We start from the raw sequence: 19,080 nt of genomic DNA, 5'->3' as shown, positions 1-19,080 counted from the left end.
TCATTCATATACATAATTTTATTCTTTCTCATCCCCCTCCCTCTCCCTTGCTCCCCACCACACAGCCTTTTGAGACAGGGTCTTCAGTTGAACTTGGAGCCCAGTTCAGCCAGACTGGTAGGGCCTCGGCCTGCTCTGCCTCCCCAGTTCTGGAATACATCACTATTCAGTCTTCCCCGCCTCCCCAATGGTTCACTGTCTCCACTTTTGCTTCTCCCTAGCTCCCTTGGCTCCACAAACCAATAAAAGAAAGGGCTTTTGCAGGGTTCACATTGTGCTAATAATCCCGCGTGGGTGCGCTGAATTCTCACAACCCTGAATACGTTCAACTCTGGAGCGGCACCTCCACTTACAGATGAAAAAGCTAAGCACAGACCCTTGCCAACATTTCTGAGCTACCAAGCAGCAGAGCAGAGAGTGGGTCCTGACTTGACCGGTTGTAGAGTGCACGTCTTGAACGGCTGCGCTAACACTGGTCCAGGACCACTATGGCAGACATCCTCCAGAGAATCTTCCTAAGATTTCAAGGTGATGCCTGATATAAAATGTTGGCTGCCTGTAAGTAAACTTGCTACACATGACCAGATACAGAAGAGCCAACATGTCTCACCACCTCTGTCCTTGCTACCGACTCTTGTCCCAGACCACAGTTTTCATTTACGAACTCTGTGAGGACACACACAGTAGCAGGGTAGACCTGCCCACTCTTCCTCCTGTTGGATATGTCCTGTGCGCACAACTCCATCTACCTGACTTGCCAAGAATCTGATAATCCTTTTTGAAACTGTACGGTCAGTGAGATCACGTTAACCAATAAACTACTGAGGGGTTAGGAATGTAGAGCGCGTGCCTATCAGGTACAAGGCCCTGGGTTTGGTCCCCAACATAAGAAAATAGAAAGAGGTACTGAGATACATCGCCTAAGAAATCCAACTTCTGAGGATACACTGGTAAAGCAGTCAACAGAGTGCTATTGGGCGTGCACAAGGGACAGTCTTTGAACCGTACCATGGCTACCCACACCAGGAATTCTGCCTTGCGGTTCAGTCACCAAAGTCATCCCTGGGAATAACCCTACCAGGCAGAAACACATTGTACAAGGCAGCTAAAATGATGGGAGCAGCCCACCGACTGTATGCGATTAGGCTTTTAAAAAGGATTACCGCTCCTTAATCTGTAGAGGTGAAGACTACGGGGGAACAGTGCTCAAAGTCTATGAAATCAGAAAGAAATAGAGAAAATGGCTGTGACCCTATCTGCAAATCCCCGAATTCTATCCCTCTACAGCTTCAAGGGAGCCACTTTCAGAGCCATCCACACAGCGGACTATTTTCACAGCAGGGAATAAATTTAGAGAATTATTATTTTGAGAAGTGGTATAGTCTGAGAGGGAGGTTAAGTTTTAAAACGTTTTAACAAGCCCTGGGGTGACAAAAGCAAAGGATCCGGTCCTGGGGGGTCCATCTGAAAAGTATGGACGGCACATTCTAGTTCCTCCTGAGGCTCCTGCCCAGGACTGACATGGGGCTGGGTGGTCCAGCGATCCTCCAGCCTCCTCTCTCTCCACCTCGTCAGCTGGACTGTTCATGAATATTCGGAACAGGGCTCATGCATATCCTTGTGCCCAGTTTTGGAATGTATTCTTTTCGGGGAGTTCTCCTTAGTCCTTACCACAGTCTTTGTCCTAAGATTCTGAATTAGAATTCAGGGGAATGGTTTGACCGTGAGCGCTGTAAAAATCGGACGCCTTTAACGATACCTTCAAGGAAAACTCACAGTTGCTGCTCACAGAGCGATGTTTATAACATGCTGTGCTGTTGAGGGGCTAAAAACCAGTTAAATCTCAATGGGGACGCTGCTGGTCACACAAGAACACAGATCAATTAATTCAAATTTAAGGGGGAATTAAACATACCAATTATATAGTCGTCGTCACAGCCCAAGATATTAAGCTCTGGAATGGACTGAGGTTCCTGGAGGAGGAGCCAGCCCACCTTCCCAGACTGGGCTCTGCTAAACTTTCTAGAGGGAAGAGAATCAGCTCCTTCCCCCATGAGCCAAGCGTTAATCACTTCAAGCATCTAATAATAGGTGATTGTTTGGGGGTTGGGGAGCTGGTTGCAGAAGGAGGGGCAGTGGATTATGGTGGGGGGTGGGGTTGGGGGGCTAAGGCTTCGAGTCCATTTAGAGAAAGCAAACTTTTAACAATATAGCTAGCTTTTGGATCACTGGTAGGATGAGGCACTAAGCAGAAGGGCCACAAGGGGCATGGAAAGGGGGTGCTTGGGGCTGAGAAGAGAGAGGCTTCCCAGAACAAGAGATAGCTAACAACTCATGCTAACCTTGCCTGCCACACAAACTGGAAGGGATCCCTTCGTATCCCTTCAAATTGCAAGTCTGAAAAAAAATCCCATACGTTAGTTCTGGCGGCGGGGAACCGTTCAAAGTCACTATTCACGTGGGGAGCACCAAAGCAGCAGAGGTGGGAAAGGCGGGGGTGGGTACGCGGTAAAGTGTCACCTTGCTTCTCCTTGTGGACTTGGGAGTGATCTGGGCAAGAAAACTGGGCCATCTGGAGTTCAGAAGTCAAGGGAGATGGGGGAAGAACCAGGAAGATGAACACACGTTCATCAGCCACACAAAAGAACGGAGCAGAAAGAAGCCTGGATTTGGGCACTCGCGTCTGGCAAGGAGGCCGGCAGCAGGGCTAATGAAGCATTTGCAGTGTGGGACCTGTGCCAGTGCAACAAAGATGTGCTGGGGCTCTGCAGATGTGCCAGGGCCCCCAGAGCAAAATAATGACATAATCACCAACAGTGTCACAGACCAGACTGTACACAAGGTGACAGGGGAGGGAGGCCTGGAATACACACACACACACACACACACACACACACACACACACACCAGAGGACTTTCCACGGCTGCAGTGGCTGAGGCCCGCCCTGTCTCAAGTTCCTAGGTGGAGTTGGTGTCCCTCTCTGCCCGGGTTCTCACCCAATTCCAGCGAACATGAATGAGGAATGGGGAGATCTGAACCACTTCGGGGAGACTCGGAGTAAACAGCAGAGGCTGAAGGGAGACAGGCAGAGGGAGATGGAACTCCAGGGAACTCCAGAGAACTCTAATAGCTGCAACTTCTGCTCTGTGTGACTCTGGTCACAAGCTAAGGCACAGGGGAAAGGAAAATACGCAAGGAATAGTCTGGGGCAATCTGAGCGGGCAGACCACAAACTTACGAACAGCACAGAAAAAAGGGGTAACCTCAAACTGGGGGTAAAAGCAATGACTAAGCATGAAATGGAAGGCAGACCGGCCCTGTTCATGTTTTAAACAAGATCTCCCAGCAGGCCCTGTCACCTGCCCTGGTGGCTCTTGCTCTCAGTAAGGTGGGTGTGTTGGTACAGCTGTCTGGCTTTTAAGTGACTTTTGTCAGTCTGAAAGTGAAAGTCTGTTTGAGAGGTTGAAAGAACAATAGCTTGGAGCCCGGAAGAAGAACTCCAAGCACAAAGGCCTCCTACACCAGTGTCCCTTTTCATAGCGTCTCATGAAATATTCATAAGAAGAACTTTAATTTTTTATGACCCCTTTTTGGTTTGACTATATTACTTGTGTCAACGCCCACATTCAGGTTCTCCTTAAATACCAAAAAGGTCTGCTGTGACAGTGTTTCCAAAGAGTCACAGGGACAGGGTTGGCGGCGGCCATCCGCCATCCGGAAGGCCTGTCCATACAAACAGAATCACTAGGAGGGACACAGATTTCTTTTCAATATGGTTCCCGTCAGCCTTGAAGCTGCCACCCGCTCTGCACTGTCGATATTTTAAACCTTACTAATTTGCTAGCTCAACTCTTCGGAAGAACGGTTATATTTGTTTTTCTTGGCTTCACCCTACTTAACAGAAAAAAAACCCAGTCTAATGATCAGCCATAGAGAGTTCTTCTTTCTTCCCAGTAGCGCTTCTACCTTCCATCGTTACTTTGTATCTCGGCCAAAAGTGGGAGGGGGCTGGGGAACAGATTGTATTTGTTTTTCTGTCATGTCACCAAACAGCCCTGGAGATTGGCTTAAGGCAATCTTGGAGGGTGAAGCCCGATTTTAAAACTAGAATAATCTACTTTCAAGAGTTAAACTCCGATGCTTCACCCAAAAAGGCTGTTTGCGAAAACAGTGCAGCCAACTCAGATGGGGGGATTGAAGAGACACGAGCAGATGACGGTTAGACATTCTGCCCTGTGACTGACAAGGAAGCCAGTTGTGAAAGCTAAATACTACCCTGTGGGGGACAATGAGAAGATTGGATTTGAAATTGTCATCCAGGTGAAAGGGGAGGGGCAAGTCCCAGCAAGCTCTGGGTTTGCTATGGGAACCTGTTTAATCCAGGCCACATACTCAGGCTGGCTTTCAATGTGGTGTCAGAACTTCTCCAGACATTCAATCCAGGATAGACAGAACACAATAGCTACATCGCACCAAAAGCGGCAGCCACCACCAGCGGCTCTCAGGAGGGAACTTGTGCTCTCCGTCCTACTGATAACCCTTTGTGGGATGAAGGAAGAGGCGAGGCCAAGAGGACGGCACGGCAGACAATACACCCCTCCACACTGTCCTCAGACTTTGCTCATCGTCCAAGGATAATTAATTATGAAGGCCTGAGGGGTAGGCCGGAGCAAGAGAAAGCCCACCACTGCCCCAGCACCCCAGCCGCCACCTCTGTGCTTGCTAAATGCTTTGCCTATTGGGGTACAGCCGCCAGGGAGCCAACAGATCACGGGGAGGGGTGAGCGGGAGAAAAGCAAAAGATTTTTTTTTTTGTATGTGCGTCCACCCTTGTATAATTCCATTCTCACTGTGAACTCATCCATACACAAAACACAAGGACAATTTTTTTTTTAGAGAGAAAGAGCCACAGGGTAGGTTACAGTCAGAAATGGGCTCTCGGTGGTGTGTTAAAAAGATGGTCTTTTCACCAAATCGTTTCACAGAGGCAAAACAGACAAACACAAAGAGTTGAGAGTTTTTCTCCTACATTAAATGGAGTAACTGATAAGGTCAGACATGTGATACCTAAAGACACGGATCCACGAACTCTTGAAGTCAAAGGGCCTCTGTGCGCCGAGGCGCAATCTTTCAAAGGAAACAGATCACAGAACTCCACTGAACCCCCTTTAAACTTTATGAAGCAGGAGGGGAAAAAGCTCTAAGTAGGGAAGCTAGACAGAAGAGCCTTGAACTATTTTCTGAAGGAGAGATGAGGCCTCCCTAGGCCGCCACAAAACACCTTTTTTTTTTCTAAAGGCTCCTCTGAACTTTGATATGTGCCAAGACACTGCTATTGAAAGCTGTATAATTACGTGCTATAGCCACTGTAGAAAATTCTTTGTTCACCCCAACAAAGGACAATGAGCACAGTGGAGCGACATTACACACTATCTTTTTCTTTAAGAATGTTCGTTCGCAGAGGTCATGGGACGCTATCACTAATAAAGCTGTTGAGTAAGGGGGTTTTAAAGTTGTCCTCTCACTGTGCTTGAATGTAGCCCAATGACAAAAAGGGACGTGGGGAGCTTAAAAAATGCAATATTGCCAAACAGACCATAAATCAATGGACCCCTTGCTTCATTATACTGATGAACACTTTGAATCTCAGAAACAGCAAAGAAACGGTGCCTTGCTCTGGGTGAGGGTGTACCCTTCAGCCCCACTTCCAGCCTGCTGCTTACCCTCCCTCCCCTCCCCTCTCCTATTTTGAGTGATCATTCTGTGGGTACCTTCCCAGTCAGCCATGTGTGTACGTGTATTTAGGGATCATTTATTCAGTCTCTTAAAAGATCAATTTGGCTTGTCACCAGTGAGACTGGCACAGGAAGGAACGGAAAGTGTTTCTCCTCCTCCTTGCCACCCACTAAGAGTGTGTTGTGTGGAGCTTGTTCAAATGGCTTGGTGGCTTTGAGGCCAGAAGACAGCAATAGCGGTAAAGGGTTTTCAGTCATGCGCCAGTGAGCCAAGCCATCGCTCATATTTAAGTATCTATTTGGAGCAGAGGGAAGGGCTTCCAAATTCCACCTGTCTTCCTGCTTCTTTATAGAAAGGCTTCCAAACTTGCCCATTCTGCATGGGCTGGCAGGCTGGGTAAGGAAAAGTTCAGTGCATGCCGAGGGGAATGGTGGTGGAAGGGTCTCTTGGGGGAGACACACTTTCATTTTCAATGTCCAAGAAGGAAGTGGGAAATTACATAAAAAATTACACAGACGTACCCCTCTTGCCTGTCATGTGTCATTAGAGAAATGTCAAACCCACAGGCTCTGTGATGGATATACCCAGTGACATGCTATGCCTATTGCTACCGTAGGAAGTGGCATTTACCAGCCCACTAATGAATGAATCAAGTTCCCGGTTCTATTTATTTCTAAGCCTTCCAGCCTCCAACCTGACTGAGCCCTTAGCAAGGGGCAAGGGAGATTAGTTGGTCTCATTGGGAACTTGGACTCTGCTGATGGGCTGACTAGCCACTTGAGGGGCCTGCGAGGGGCCTGCCTTTCCACAGTGGCATTACCTCATGATACCCACTGAGAAAGTGGGCCCCATGTGCCGGGTAACAGTTATCACATCTCTCAATTCATACTCATGTCACCCCAAGTCCCCAGTCTCTACCTCATCCTGTCCTCTGAGTTGCACCGAGGCAGCATCCATACCTTGGCTCTCTGGGCTCCAGAAAAAGTGGGATTAACCTCTGAGTCATACGGGTTAGGCACCGAGCTTGGATTCTTCACAAACTGGTAACTGGCTTTGGGAACTAACAGGCATCATTGCCTTCCTCCTCCCACAGTGGAGGGGGAAACAAAAAAGCAATAAGATCTGACTGCATTGGCCCCTGAAGTCAGAAGTGTGGGTATGATTTAACAACTGGAAAGCAATGCCAAACCTCCTTTCCCTACCCATAAAAAAAAGTCTTTTGGAACCCCTTCAAAGTGAAGTGAGAATAAAACATAGAGCTATACACCATCACACCTGGAAAGGTGGATTTCTTGCTGCCAATCGCATTACACGGGAGAGGCAGGGGTGAAAGATGCTGCTGAGATCGCACACCTTCTCCCTGCACGTCTGTAACTCCATCTAGAAAGGACACACCCCGGGCTATGGAGCCAACTCCCCTCCCTTTGGTACAAACCCAAAGCTGCACTGCTTTCTCCCTTTAGTTCTTCTCCCACGTTCCCCTGGGTTGTCTCAAACTCTCAACACCCCGAGTTTGGATGCCATGCCAAGAGTCCTGGCTATTGTGAAAGCTGATACAAAAGGCAGTCAGAGTAAGCTCTCCAGTCACTTAGAAGTCTAGGGAGGACAGAGCCCTGCAGGCCACTCCCTCCTGCCCGGTGACAAACCTTCCTCAACTGCCGTACTTCCTGGTAGGCCAGGAATGGGCAGCCTTTCCTCTGCAGAGCCACCAGAGTCAGAGACTGAAGGAGGCTGGTGCTAAACAAGGGCAGAGGACACAGGCTGGAGGGTGGCACCCAGGGCCTCCCAGAAACCAGCAGCAGCAGACAGAAAAGAAGGAAGAAAACGTCCTAGTACTGAAGGGGAAAGTCAGAGGGAATCCCTGCTCCTGGTCCGCTGCATGGGCCCCACCCACTTGGAATAACCTAGAAACCATTCAAGCCTTGCCTTCATTGTTCTGTTTCTATCCTGTCACTGCTAGTACCCCCAGCAGGAAGTTAAAGCCATGAATCCCCCTAAAGGAATATCAGTAAACAGTCAACAGGTGCTAGCTGTTTTATTATTGTTATATACAACTGGTGAGAAAGTGTGTGTGCGTGCGTGCGTGCGTGCGTGCGTGCGTGTGTGTGTGTGTGTGTGTGTGTGTGTGTGTGTGCGCGCGCACATGTGCGTGCATGTATATGTTTGCTTGTATGGGGACATGTACACAGTGCATGTGGCAGTCCGAGATTGGCAGCTCACATCTTGCTCTGTAAACCCCCCCCCCCATCTTATTTTTAAGACAAGGTCTCTCGCTGAACCTGGAGCTCACAGTCACTGAGCTCCAGTGATCTGCCCTCCCATTTCCCCTTCCCCAGCTTTAACATGGGAGCTGGGGATTAGAACTCAGGTCCTTGTGTGTGTCTGGCAAACACTGTACCAACTGAGCCGTCTTACCAGGCTTAGGAGAATTTTAATATGTAGTCTATAAGATGTTGGATGGTTTGAGCAGCTAACAGGGGGATAGCCTATTCCTTTGTACTGACTGGATCTCTGAGCATCATAGAGACGTAACCCCTGTCTCTACTACGCTTCATCTCTGTTTAATGTTCTGGAGATGGAGACGACGTCCCCACCTTCCCCTCTAGCTTATGCTGAAGCTCCTGGGCTATTTTAGTTGATGTTAAGAAGAGAGACTTCAATGCAAGAGTGAAGCTGTGCACACTATCATCCCAGGCATTCGGCAAGAGGTGCCGGGGCTACTTTTGGCTTGCAGCCACAGCCCACACTGGCAAAGCTGCAGAGATAAGAACAGTGGCTTTTTAAGCATCTCACTTAAGCAGTGACCTCCATGCTCAAAGGCACGGAAAAGGAGGGACCCCTTATCTGAAGCCTTGTAAGTCAATGTGCCAGACTCAGAGGCTGTGTTAAAATCTATTTAGTGGTGGTGGTGGTGGTGGTGGGGTGTGTGTGTGTGTGTGTGTGTGTGTGTGTGTGTGTGTGTGTGTGTGTGCTAAAGTACAAGCTGCTGAGTCTTGCTTTCCACATTTCTAGAAATGTTTTGTTTTTTGCTGGTTTTTTTTTTGGTTTTGTTTATAAATGAAGGAGGAATCAGCCTCAGAACAGTCCAATAACTTGCCCAAAGTCACATGAGAAGTGACAGGATTCCTGCCTAGGCCCCGCTCTCCTCACAGTGGAGCGGTCTTAAAATAGACTATGCAGATAAAGGAGAGGTGGCCTGGCTGGAAGTGGATTTGATTCCCAGAGAGAGAGCTATCAGATGGTAATCATATGAAGGAGGCTTTGGATGATGCTAAACGGAGCAGCTTGCTGGGTATCTCTTGATGCCAGTGTCCCCTGCTTGTGCCGTTCTGCTCCCTGTGCTGGGAATAGGGGATTAAATTTCAGCAGGTAGGTTTAAGTGCCCTGAAGATCCCAGTGTGCATTTAAAGGACCTGTCCCTTCTGGCCCGAGATCAGAAATTGCCTTGTGAACACTGGGTAGTCTTTTTATGGAGACCGAGGCACCTGCCCAGAATGTATTTGTTAGAATATAATGTGATTAGTTCACTGGTGTGCAGCAGTAGCTCCTGGGGTAGAGTCTTGGAAGAGAAGAAACAAGAAGCTAAATTCTTACACAAGATTTCCTCAAATATCTAGTCACTTGCAATGACTTCAGCTTTGAAAGGCAACGTTGTTGCTGCTGCTGTTGTTTTTCAAGACAGGGTTTCTCTGGCTGTCTTGGGACTTGCTTTAGACCAGGCTGGCCACCAACTCCCATATCCACCTGCCTCTGCCTCTCTAGTGCTGGGATTACAGGCGTGTGCCACCACACCCAGCCTGGAAGGCAACATTTGCTTATGTGTTGTCCACACTGTCAACTAATGCCAGGACATGGGAGACTTTGAAAACGGGAGGGGGCTAGGTGGCTCAGAGGATAAGGTAGTGACCTTGCAGCCAAGCTTGGTGGCCTGAGTTCCTTTTCTGGGATTCACAAGATGAAAAGAGAAGAAATGACTCCCGCAAGTTGCCCTCTGGCCTCCTCTCTCTCTCTCTCTTTCTCTCTCTCTCTCTCTCTCTCTCTCTGTCTCTCTCTCTGTCTCTCTCTCTGTCTCTCTCTCTCTCTCACACACACACACAGTAAATAAACAAATAAAAAGATAGTGGATTTGAATTCCAAGAATTCCTATTTTTAACGCATTCGGAGGAAGAAAGTCTTTCAAACCATTCAAATTTTCAAGGAAAAATTTTGACTTCCCCTTTGTGAAGCTTGCATGCCCCATTCTTTACAAGCTCTGAACTGATCTGCATTGCCCAGAACAACAGGAAGGAGAGCTGGAAAGGAATGAACAGGCAATGAGTATACACTATGAGGGAGAGGGTCAGGTCTCTCTACAGACAAAGCCAGAAGAAAACAAGAATACTAGCATAAGGTCCCTCAAATTCCTGCCTTACAGTGGCACAGAATCTAGCCAGGAAGGTTTAAGGAATGCTCAGCGTTGTCAAGGCATAGCTGGTATGGTTTACTCTCTTCCCAGGGGCTGTCTATAGAAGTCCCACCACACCCCCACCTCCAGCTATTGTTGCCCAGACCAGCAGGGCTCAGCAAATGCCTTTGTGAGCTTTGGGAGCTTGCTCTTATGGTCTCATGCAGTCATCATGTCGATGACAACTGTTTGCCAGGGCTCTGCATCAGTCCATAAAGAAGCACCTGACTCACAGCCCACACACCTTTCATTGTTGCACGGATATGGTTTCCTGGGGACTGTCTGTAGCGCTTTGCACGCGTCTAGAATGTACTCATATGTAAGAGACACACACAAGCTACTCATCCCTCCCCAAAGCAAACATAAATAAAAACCAAAGCCAGGCTGGCGAGATCTCTCAGCGGGTCAACGTTCTTGCCACAATGCCTGAAGCCTCCAGTTCGATTCCTGGGATCCACACGGCGGAGGGAGAGAACCAACTCCCATGGTTGTCCTCTGAACTTCATGTGTACTCTATGGTTCAAGCACAGCCCCTGCTCCCCACACAGTCAAGGCCACACATTTGTGGACACACACTAAACAAATACATAGAAATGCAACTAAAAATTTGTAAGCAAAAAAAAAAATGAATGCAATCTTTTGAAATATGCTCATTAAATTCTCATGCCACTTCCTCCCAGGAAGGACATAGGTGAAGGTGGAAATCATGGAGTCACTTATTCACCATCTCTAGACTTCTCAAGCAGACACTTTTGCAGTTACATTGCACACAGTCTGTACCCTTCAGTGCATGTGTGTACCCCACAACATAAATGAAATCATCCTATGTTTGCCCTTTGCTTCAGACTTTTTAGTTCTCTTGCCTGCGTTCTCTTCCACGTAAGCTGGGATGGGGGGGGGGGTGGAAATGGAATGGCTGTGGGTGAGACACATGATTCTCCTGGTTGCCTGGCATGTTACCATGCATGATTAAATAAGAAACCATCGCAAAAACATAGTGTCTTTCCCAAAGAGCATGAAAACAAGTAACAACAAAGGAGACGGCCAAAGCCTGAAAACTGGCTCCTACCTCAAAGTCATTTGCTTTGTTGTAGTGCATGTTGAGGGCTCGGTACAGCTCACAGTCTCTGGTGATGGACAGCCCTTCTGTGCTGGTGACCCCGTCGTTGATGGCTTGACGCGCATACTTCTCCATCTGAATATAGTAAAACTCACGGAAATTGCTGAACCACTTGATGAGCTGGGAGGTAATGCATCTGTTGAACTGTTAAATTTAAATGTTGAGAACGGTGAGCATGCCGCTGCTCCTTTGTTAGCTGATTTCGTGTTAGTATCAATATCAGAAGCATTTTTAATGTTTCCCTCCCCATTTTACCTGGAAAGCGAGGTGGTAAGTTCCACCAAAATGGTGGCAAGAGGAACAACCATTCTCACAGAGTATTAGAAGGTACACTCATGACAGAAACCACACCACTGCCCCCTACACCACTCCGAGTGGAGAAGCCATAGTCGAGTAAGATTTTCCATGGATGGATTATCTCTTATTTACAGAAAAACCCTCTGTTCTACCTTCAGTAGAGGGCATGCATTTGCTTATTGCATGGAGACCCACTGGAGCCAGGGTCCTAGGCAGAGTTGGTACTTCCAAGCTCCAGTATGACATCAGCAGCAGCAGGACATGGTGTGTGTGTGTGTGTGTGTGTGTGTGTGTGTGTGTGTGAGAGAGAGAGAGAGAGAGAGAGAGAGAGAGAGAGAGAGAGAGAGAGGGCGGGTGTGTGTAGGACTGTACGTGAATGTGTGAGACTGTGTGTCAGTGTGAGTGTGTGTGTGTGTGTGTAGATTGAAGACAGGCCCCATGCATGCTAGACACATGCTCTACCCCTGCACTATATCCCTAGCCCTGTGTATATATTTTAAATAAGAATTTCTATCACTATATGGTAATCATATTCAATGAGGGAAACCTGCTTTTCTCTAAAATGGTAAGACTGATTTGTGCATAGGTTTTGGGACTGGGTGACCCCATGCCCATGTCTCTGTAATCCATCCATTTTAAGAGTTCACCCACCGTATCTACTTCCAGTGGATCTGGGGAAACCTTGATACTTGTCCTGTGCTCTCTGCAACCAGGACTTTGAAGGCCCATGGCCCCTTCCCTTGACTGCCGTGTTGTCTGGGAGGCGTGGTTAAGACACAGTTCACAGATGGCAGAGACAGGACCTTTATTACGTTTCTTTTTAAATGCCACGTTACTATAGCATGATTGGGCTTTAAAAGTCTGTTTACCCAGGTTTCCCAACAACCTTTGAAATGAAGATGTCTTCCTGATGGGCAAATGGTCCCATCCTGACTGACTGCTTTCCTCACGGAGAGGACAGGTGTGTCCTGACTTGCCAAGTCAGAACCAATAAATCCGTCGCTTTCTATGGGGCAGGATGACAGACACCCCTGCCTTTTGCCATCAGGTCCATTCCCTTCCCTGGGCCCCCAGAAAAGGGTGTCCATCCATCAAATATCAACAAGGAACACTTATCAAATCCTGGCCCTGAGAATCTCCAGGCTGCAAGAAGCTGACAGCTAAAGTGTGTGGGGGCTGTAATTACTGCAGAAGTTGTTTCTCTACCGGCACAGATAACACGCGGATGAAAATTTATGGCAGAGAATAGAAGTCACAAGGAAACAGAAGCCGGGGACTGGTGTTCCTCCCAAAAGGCCATCTTGCATCCTAATTGCCGTGGAGTTGCAAGGGCCCTTACAGATAATTGAACAGAAAATGATTAAGTCATCAGCAAACCGCTTCTGCTTGCAAGAGTTCAAACATGTACTTAACCTGTCCAAGAATTATATTTTCACTCTGTGAGCCTGCTCTGTCTCCATTCAGCCTCGCGGGGAACCCGATTAGAAAGACAACTGAAGGACCCCCGTTATCTGATCTTCTGGTGGCCGATTTCAATAGAACTTAAACCCATTACGATTTGCTGAACTTGGACTTCTTTCCATTTTATCTGAGCAGTAAAATACACTGTCCAAATTTCCAGACACTGAGATAAGGCCTACAGGCCCCCGTGACGGCTAACTGTTCCTTTTTAATTCTTTTAGAACAAGAAACAAAACATTACAAAATGATAGCAGGCTGGGCACTGGGGAATGAAAATTGCTTTGACATGGAGATTAGGGCTCTGTATTGTTACAAGACATTGTCTCATATGGACAAGAGTACTGTAGGGGGAAAAAATAGAGGGGCATTTTTTTTCTAGAATGGTCATGAATGACCTAATGGAGGGGGGGACAAAAAAGTAAGTGCGCTTGCCATTATGAACGAACGGGACATAAAGGGAGATTTAAAGCGTATTGTTGGAGGCTGGAAATACCAGAGAGAGAGAATGGGCAGAAACAACAGACTCCAAACCCGAGATAGGCAAAAAGAGCAGTGTCCACAGCTCCGAGAGCGGGGCTTTCGCCGCCACCAAGGGGAAACGAAATGTGTTCTGTTTTCCGTTCCTGGCTAAGAGCAAAATGCAAGCGGCCTGTTTTCTAGATCTTCACGTGGAAGAAGGAAAAGAATTCAACTTTAAAAGAGTTAATTCCACATGCTCTGTGTAGCGCTTTACGAGCAAAGGATCAATTGTTCTATAAAGGCAAGCTCTGTAGTGTGCTAATGTGTTACTGCAAAAACTAATCGCTTCAATAAAGAGGCTGTGTTTCCAGAGTGTGCGAGCCTCTGTGACTTTGATTAATACTTCCCACGGGACATCTCAGCCTCAATATGGGCTGGAGAAACTTCCTAAATATTCAATGAGCATGGTCAAAAGATGTATAAAACAAATCAACCTGACACCTTAATCCGGCTAGGCAGCAGTTGACTCAAGGGGTGGAGGGAACGAGATACATCATTTAACACGGCAGGCTTGAAAGGCTGTGAACGCCTGCTCCTCAAAGCTGAGATGACACCGAATCTGTTGTGCTTAGTGGTCTAGGAGTTATTGGTGTGTATGTTAAAATCACCCAGTGGTGAACGGGAAGCCAGGGAGGCCCTTCCATCCTGGCACCTCTTGTACAATTTACAAACTTGTTGTCAATGGACCTGAAAACAGGATGAACAGAGCTGTTTGCTAAGTGTCCTTGGAGGGAGTAGAGTCTCTGAGAGAACACAGAACTCTCGATTCTCACTGGAGCAGCTAAGCTAAGGTGTCCGCCATCCCTGCACAGCATCTCTGAAGACCTGTGGCCCCTTCTAACTCTTCTCCTGGGTGACTGAAGCCGCCTGGGGATGGCCAGCAGTGGTCCAGGCCTGGAGGGAGACGTGAAGCCGTGTGCCTCACTTGGTCTCAGCTCACCTTCAGAAGGATAAGCTCCATCCAACACCTGATCTCAGCCACGGCTACGGCAGGCATGTAGCTAGCATCTAACTCAAGAAATTAAATAGTTTCTGCATTTTTCTGTTTCTCCTGGTGGTTTTCATTGCAAAGCTAATGCATAGTCACTGTTTGGAGTGGAAAAGACTCAACAATTTGGAAGAGTATATCTTATTAGGGTTAGGACTTTTTTTAAAAAAAATAAATGTGCCAAACCAAGTGTTGTATGTCTTTTTCAAGAAATATAGCCAAGTGGCATTTCTGATGAAATTCTAGGATCCCGTTCTCAATTACTAGGGGTCTCTCAATTCTGAAATGGTTTCTTGCATCTTAACTGCAGTAAAACTTTGCCTTGTGTATCCATACATAGCACAGTATCTATTTCTTTTAGCCTTAAAAACAAACAGATAATGACTGTACGTAGATATATGTGATCAGCATAATAGACATATGCTTGTACAGGAGCAGGGAATCAATAAGACATGGGGTCACCCGAACTTTAGGGTACTTGGGCTACTCTGCTCTGTCTTCTCAAAGTTCTGAAGTGCTTCATTTTAATTGGCTCCCACACACATCACTCAAGCATCGCTCTTGTAAGCTCAAGGAATACAAATTCATTTATTACTAGCCAAATTGAGAGATGTAATTAGGAAACTTAAAAATGTATAATTCATTCCAAAAATGAAAGAGAAATGACCTTCCGTGGCTTTCTGCTGTGGGTCATACATGCTACTGTTGCCTTTCATTACAGGGGATAATTATCATTCAACTAAACTCATACAGACTTTAGCCTCTATCCCTCCTAGTGGGGTTAAAGTATGGATAGAATCTATAACTGAAAATTAGTGCATTTAAAAATAAAACATTTGCCCAGGTACTTTATCGTGGCTTGGACAGAGTAAGTGGTTCCATGTGCAGCTGGTTTACTAGCTGCGTTCTGAGGGAATGAGAAGCTTCTTTTCCTCAGATCTATCTCAGTCCCTTGGCATTCATGCAAATACACAGAACCAGGACATTATTAATGTCCGTATCTACTCCTGAGTAGTGCTATTTGGCTCAAAATGGCTTGGGTTTTCTACCCCCACATCCAAGGAGGCTCATTTCACTACTGTGTGACCAGTGTTTAAAAAGTTCTTTGGTCAGTCTCTGGATGGAAGGTGCTATAGAAAAACATATGAGACAATGTCATAACATTATAAAAATGCAACAGATCATGGCGGAGAGAGGGGTGAACCAGGAGGTAACAGGGCACACGCATGTGTGCACATGACATATACATTATAACCCTCCTCGTCTCCTTTTTAGAGCCAAAGCCAAGTTGGCCAGCTCCTAGAAGACTTTCAGGCATATCCGACTGACAACCAAGGAGAGCTATGAATGTGGACAAGTTTACTAAAAACGTGATGAAAATTATTTTTGTGATGTGTGTGTTTATCATTACTGCTAAACTCAAACTCAGTTCTTGAGTAGCTTTGAAAATGGCAATGTCCTGTCCCAACGTCAAAAGGTGGGGCATGCCTGTGAATGAGACTAACAGTGGCCAGTCCTCAACCACTTGCTCCAACCAATAGGTCCACTGTAGAGCGCCACCCACCAAATCCAAGTTCTTTCCCTGACCCCCTATGGCACCAGCCTTTGGTGTGCCTAGGGCTCCTTTTCCAGCCTCAGGCTACTTCCCCCATTCCATCCAGTTAGTTGGCGCTGGCTGTGGAAAAGAACACACACCTCCCACTTAAGCAACACAGCAAGAGAGAAACAGCTGAAGTTAATACATAGTTCAGAAGCAAACAGGAAGGAAACAAAACTTCTCCCATAAGGCCAAATTAAATATTAGTGACGAAACCAACATGAACTGGCCTGCCAAAATGCAACCATAGGCTCGACGTGGGCCTGAGATGCAGGCAAGCCATGAGTGATGGAGACTTGGAAAACAAGCGCATCTTGGTGGCTTGTGAGACCTGGGTTGAAGAAATCAGAACTTGTGTACACTGAGGTAGGCAGGGGAAGGGTTGGGGGGCACCCAACCCCCCCCCCAAAACCAATCTCAGCTAACGTAATGCTTATCAAATTCCTTGAATAATGATACCGTGAGTGCCATTATAATCACCAAAGCCCAGCCTATGTTTTTAAAAAGTTACACACGATTAACACAACTCCAAGTTGATGCAGATAATTACTTCAATCAAACCCACATACAAAGCACATACAGGCACGCGTGCGTGCACACACACACACACACACACACACACACACACGCACATGCATGCACACACCCCCAGAGAGAACCAGGAGGTCCCAGTATTCTGCAGAACGAGGGGGGCTGCAGCTGTAGGCCGACAGCTTTCATATCCTCATTTGAATAATGTGTCCTGAATCTGTCACTTTATTCATTCCCCCTTATGCTCCGTGTACTCTACATCAACAACAAATTAAGTTGTAAATAAGAGACAATCATCACTTTTGTTCTTAAGCAGCTACTGCATAGAGAATTTCAGCGTTCACTCCTTTCGACAGGAGGCAAGGAGGTGCTGAGAGTTAGCGTTCAGAGGCACACATACAGAGAAACCAACAAAAACAGAAACAGTTTACTGCTGCAAAAACAGTGCATTTTTTTTTTTCTGGAACATCCAGACATTACCAAGAGAGATTTCATCCAGGAAAGTACTAAAACATGTAAAGACAGAAGCAAAGTTCCCTGGACTGCACTGGTCACGCATGTGACTCGGGAAACAACCTCAGGTCTTAATAGACAAGTGGTATTTTTGCTTCCCAACTTTGGACGAAAGGACAAGAATGGCCAATCATCCACAGCCCAGGCAGAGTCAGAAGTTGACTCCACACTCATCTCCATTAACCCCCAAGAGTCCTGACCACTGCTGCACCCACAGACAACGAAAGAGGGGGAATAAAAGCGGCCCCTACCTTCACATCAGAGAAGTAGGTCTTCAGCATGTTGGAGCTGGGGTAGCGGGTGTAAAAGAACATGAGCTTTGCCTTTTTCAAGTGATTGGGTGACAACCCTTCCTGCATGTAGGATGCAATCAGTTAAGGCACAAACAAGGTTAAACGAAAGGGGTTATTCCTCCTGTCCCCATCTCCACACATACTCAGAGAGTCTGGAGTCCCCACAAGCCTGGGAAAGCTGAGTGGTCATCCATATGGGTTGTGGAATCCATTACTGACTGGCCACCTAGCTCACTGCCTGTCTTGGATTGCTGAAGGAAATGGTTAGGACGCTCAATTCGGTTGCATATTCTTGGCTACTTCCTGATGAGGGTGGCCAAGCCCTCCTCCTCCATTTGAAGTCCATACAGTTCACTTGTTGCTAAGGAGACGGACCAGCCTACCACCACTGCCGGAGGCTTACCTAGGAGCCATGCTCCTTGTCTGCAGTTACATTCTGTTTGCTCTTTTCTGTGCACTCTGCAGTTTGCCTGGGGTCATCACACCGACCTAGGGAGAGCTACACAGCACGCTATTCTGAACACGATCATGCAAGCTCCATGTCCCCCCCTGCAGCACTGTCACGGTGAGGCTTCAAGACTCAGTTTCTTCCTATCTTACTCCAATCGTCTTTGAACTGTTTCTTTTAATGGCAATTCAAGATTGGGAGAGGTAGTCTGGCAGGACAGAACAAGGAGTGTGGTGTTGCTTTTGTTAAGACAACAGTTCAACACCAAATACAATTTGCCCATCCTGGATTTATAGTTAACTCCTTTGAGAATGACACAGTAGTCGGGGGGCTAACAAATCAATACATGTGGGTTAGCGGATCAATAAGTAGCCACTTACCCCAAATAAGAAGGCCTATTTATCTGGAAACATCGTCACCTTTTAGATCTGTAAACAGTGGCAAGGAAAAGAGTTCCCAGGAGAATGGGAGGCTAACCATAACAATCCAGGCTGCCTGATTCTCTCTCAGATTCTTGGCACTCCTCAGCAGGCTCCGAGCTGGGATGGCTCTGGTCACATCTGTGCCGCAGCCTGGCCCTGCCATTTCCTCAGCAAATTAATGGCTTTATAATTTATCAGAGATGAAGATGCACGTGGAGAAAATCAATGTGGTCCCCCACAAGGTCAATTAAGGGTCCTTCCTAGAGGTTCCTCTAAGGACTCTCTCTTAAAAGAGAGTGGGGAACAAATAAACGTGGAAAACAGAAAAGCAAGTGTGTGTGTGTGTGTGTGTGCGCGCGCACGCGCGCACTCGTATGTGTGTTGTGTCCCCCACACATGGGAAGCTACCCCGTGAAAATCTCACACTTAGGAAGACAGGTTAGGTAAACAGACATTTAGGAAAGAGAACAGGTTCCCAGTGCCCTCCATGAGGAATGGCACTATGAGTTGTAGGACTAGTGGGGAACCAGAAAGGATCTAGAGATGTACAATCAAATTTATATCAATAAGCTCTTAACTACTCCCGACCAAACACTCAGCCATGAATGTGTTCTGGGGACATCTTCCTTTACATCCTATGTTGTTAAAGGAAAAAAAAAAAAAAAGAAAAGAAGATCGTCGTTTTTTAAATAGAAAAGTTAATTATGGTT

The 19,080-nt window shown here is 46.9% G+C and overlaps 1 protein-coding gene across 6 annotated transcripts in view; it reads right to left on the bottom strand.

Annotated features, from left to right (window-relative positions):
• Prox1 (prospero homeobox 1) overlaps positions 1 to 19,080 on the bottom strand; it is a 51,927-nt gene that overhangs the window by 17,592 nt on the left and 15,255 nt on the right. For all 6 annotated transcript variants that reach the window (XM_038348861.2, XM_038348860.2, XM_042056030.1 and 3 more), the window contains 2 exons: positions 17,459 to 17,566; positions 11,251 to 11,445 (listed from right to left, as the gene is read on the bottom strand). In XM_038348861.2, coding sequence (XP_038204789.1) covers positions 11,251 to 11,445; positions 17,459 to 17,566 — 303 coding nt within the window. The remainder of the gene's footprint in view (positions 1 to 11,250; positions 11,446 to 17,458; positions 17,567 to 19,080) is intronic.

This window comes from Arvicola amphibius, chromosome 12 (assembly GCF_903992535.2).
Source record: "Arvicola amphibius chromosome 12, mArvAmp1.2, whole genome shotgun sequence".
Classification (NCBI taxonomy): Eukaryota; Metazoa; Chordata; class Mammalia; order Rodentia; family Cricetidae; genus Arvicola; species Arvicola amphibius.
The sequence above is the reverse complement of the archived record's forward strand: the minus strand, read 5'-3'. Positions and strand labels throughout refer to the sequence as shown.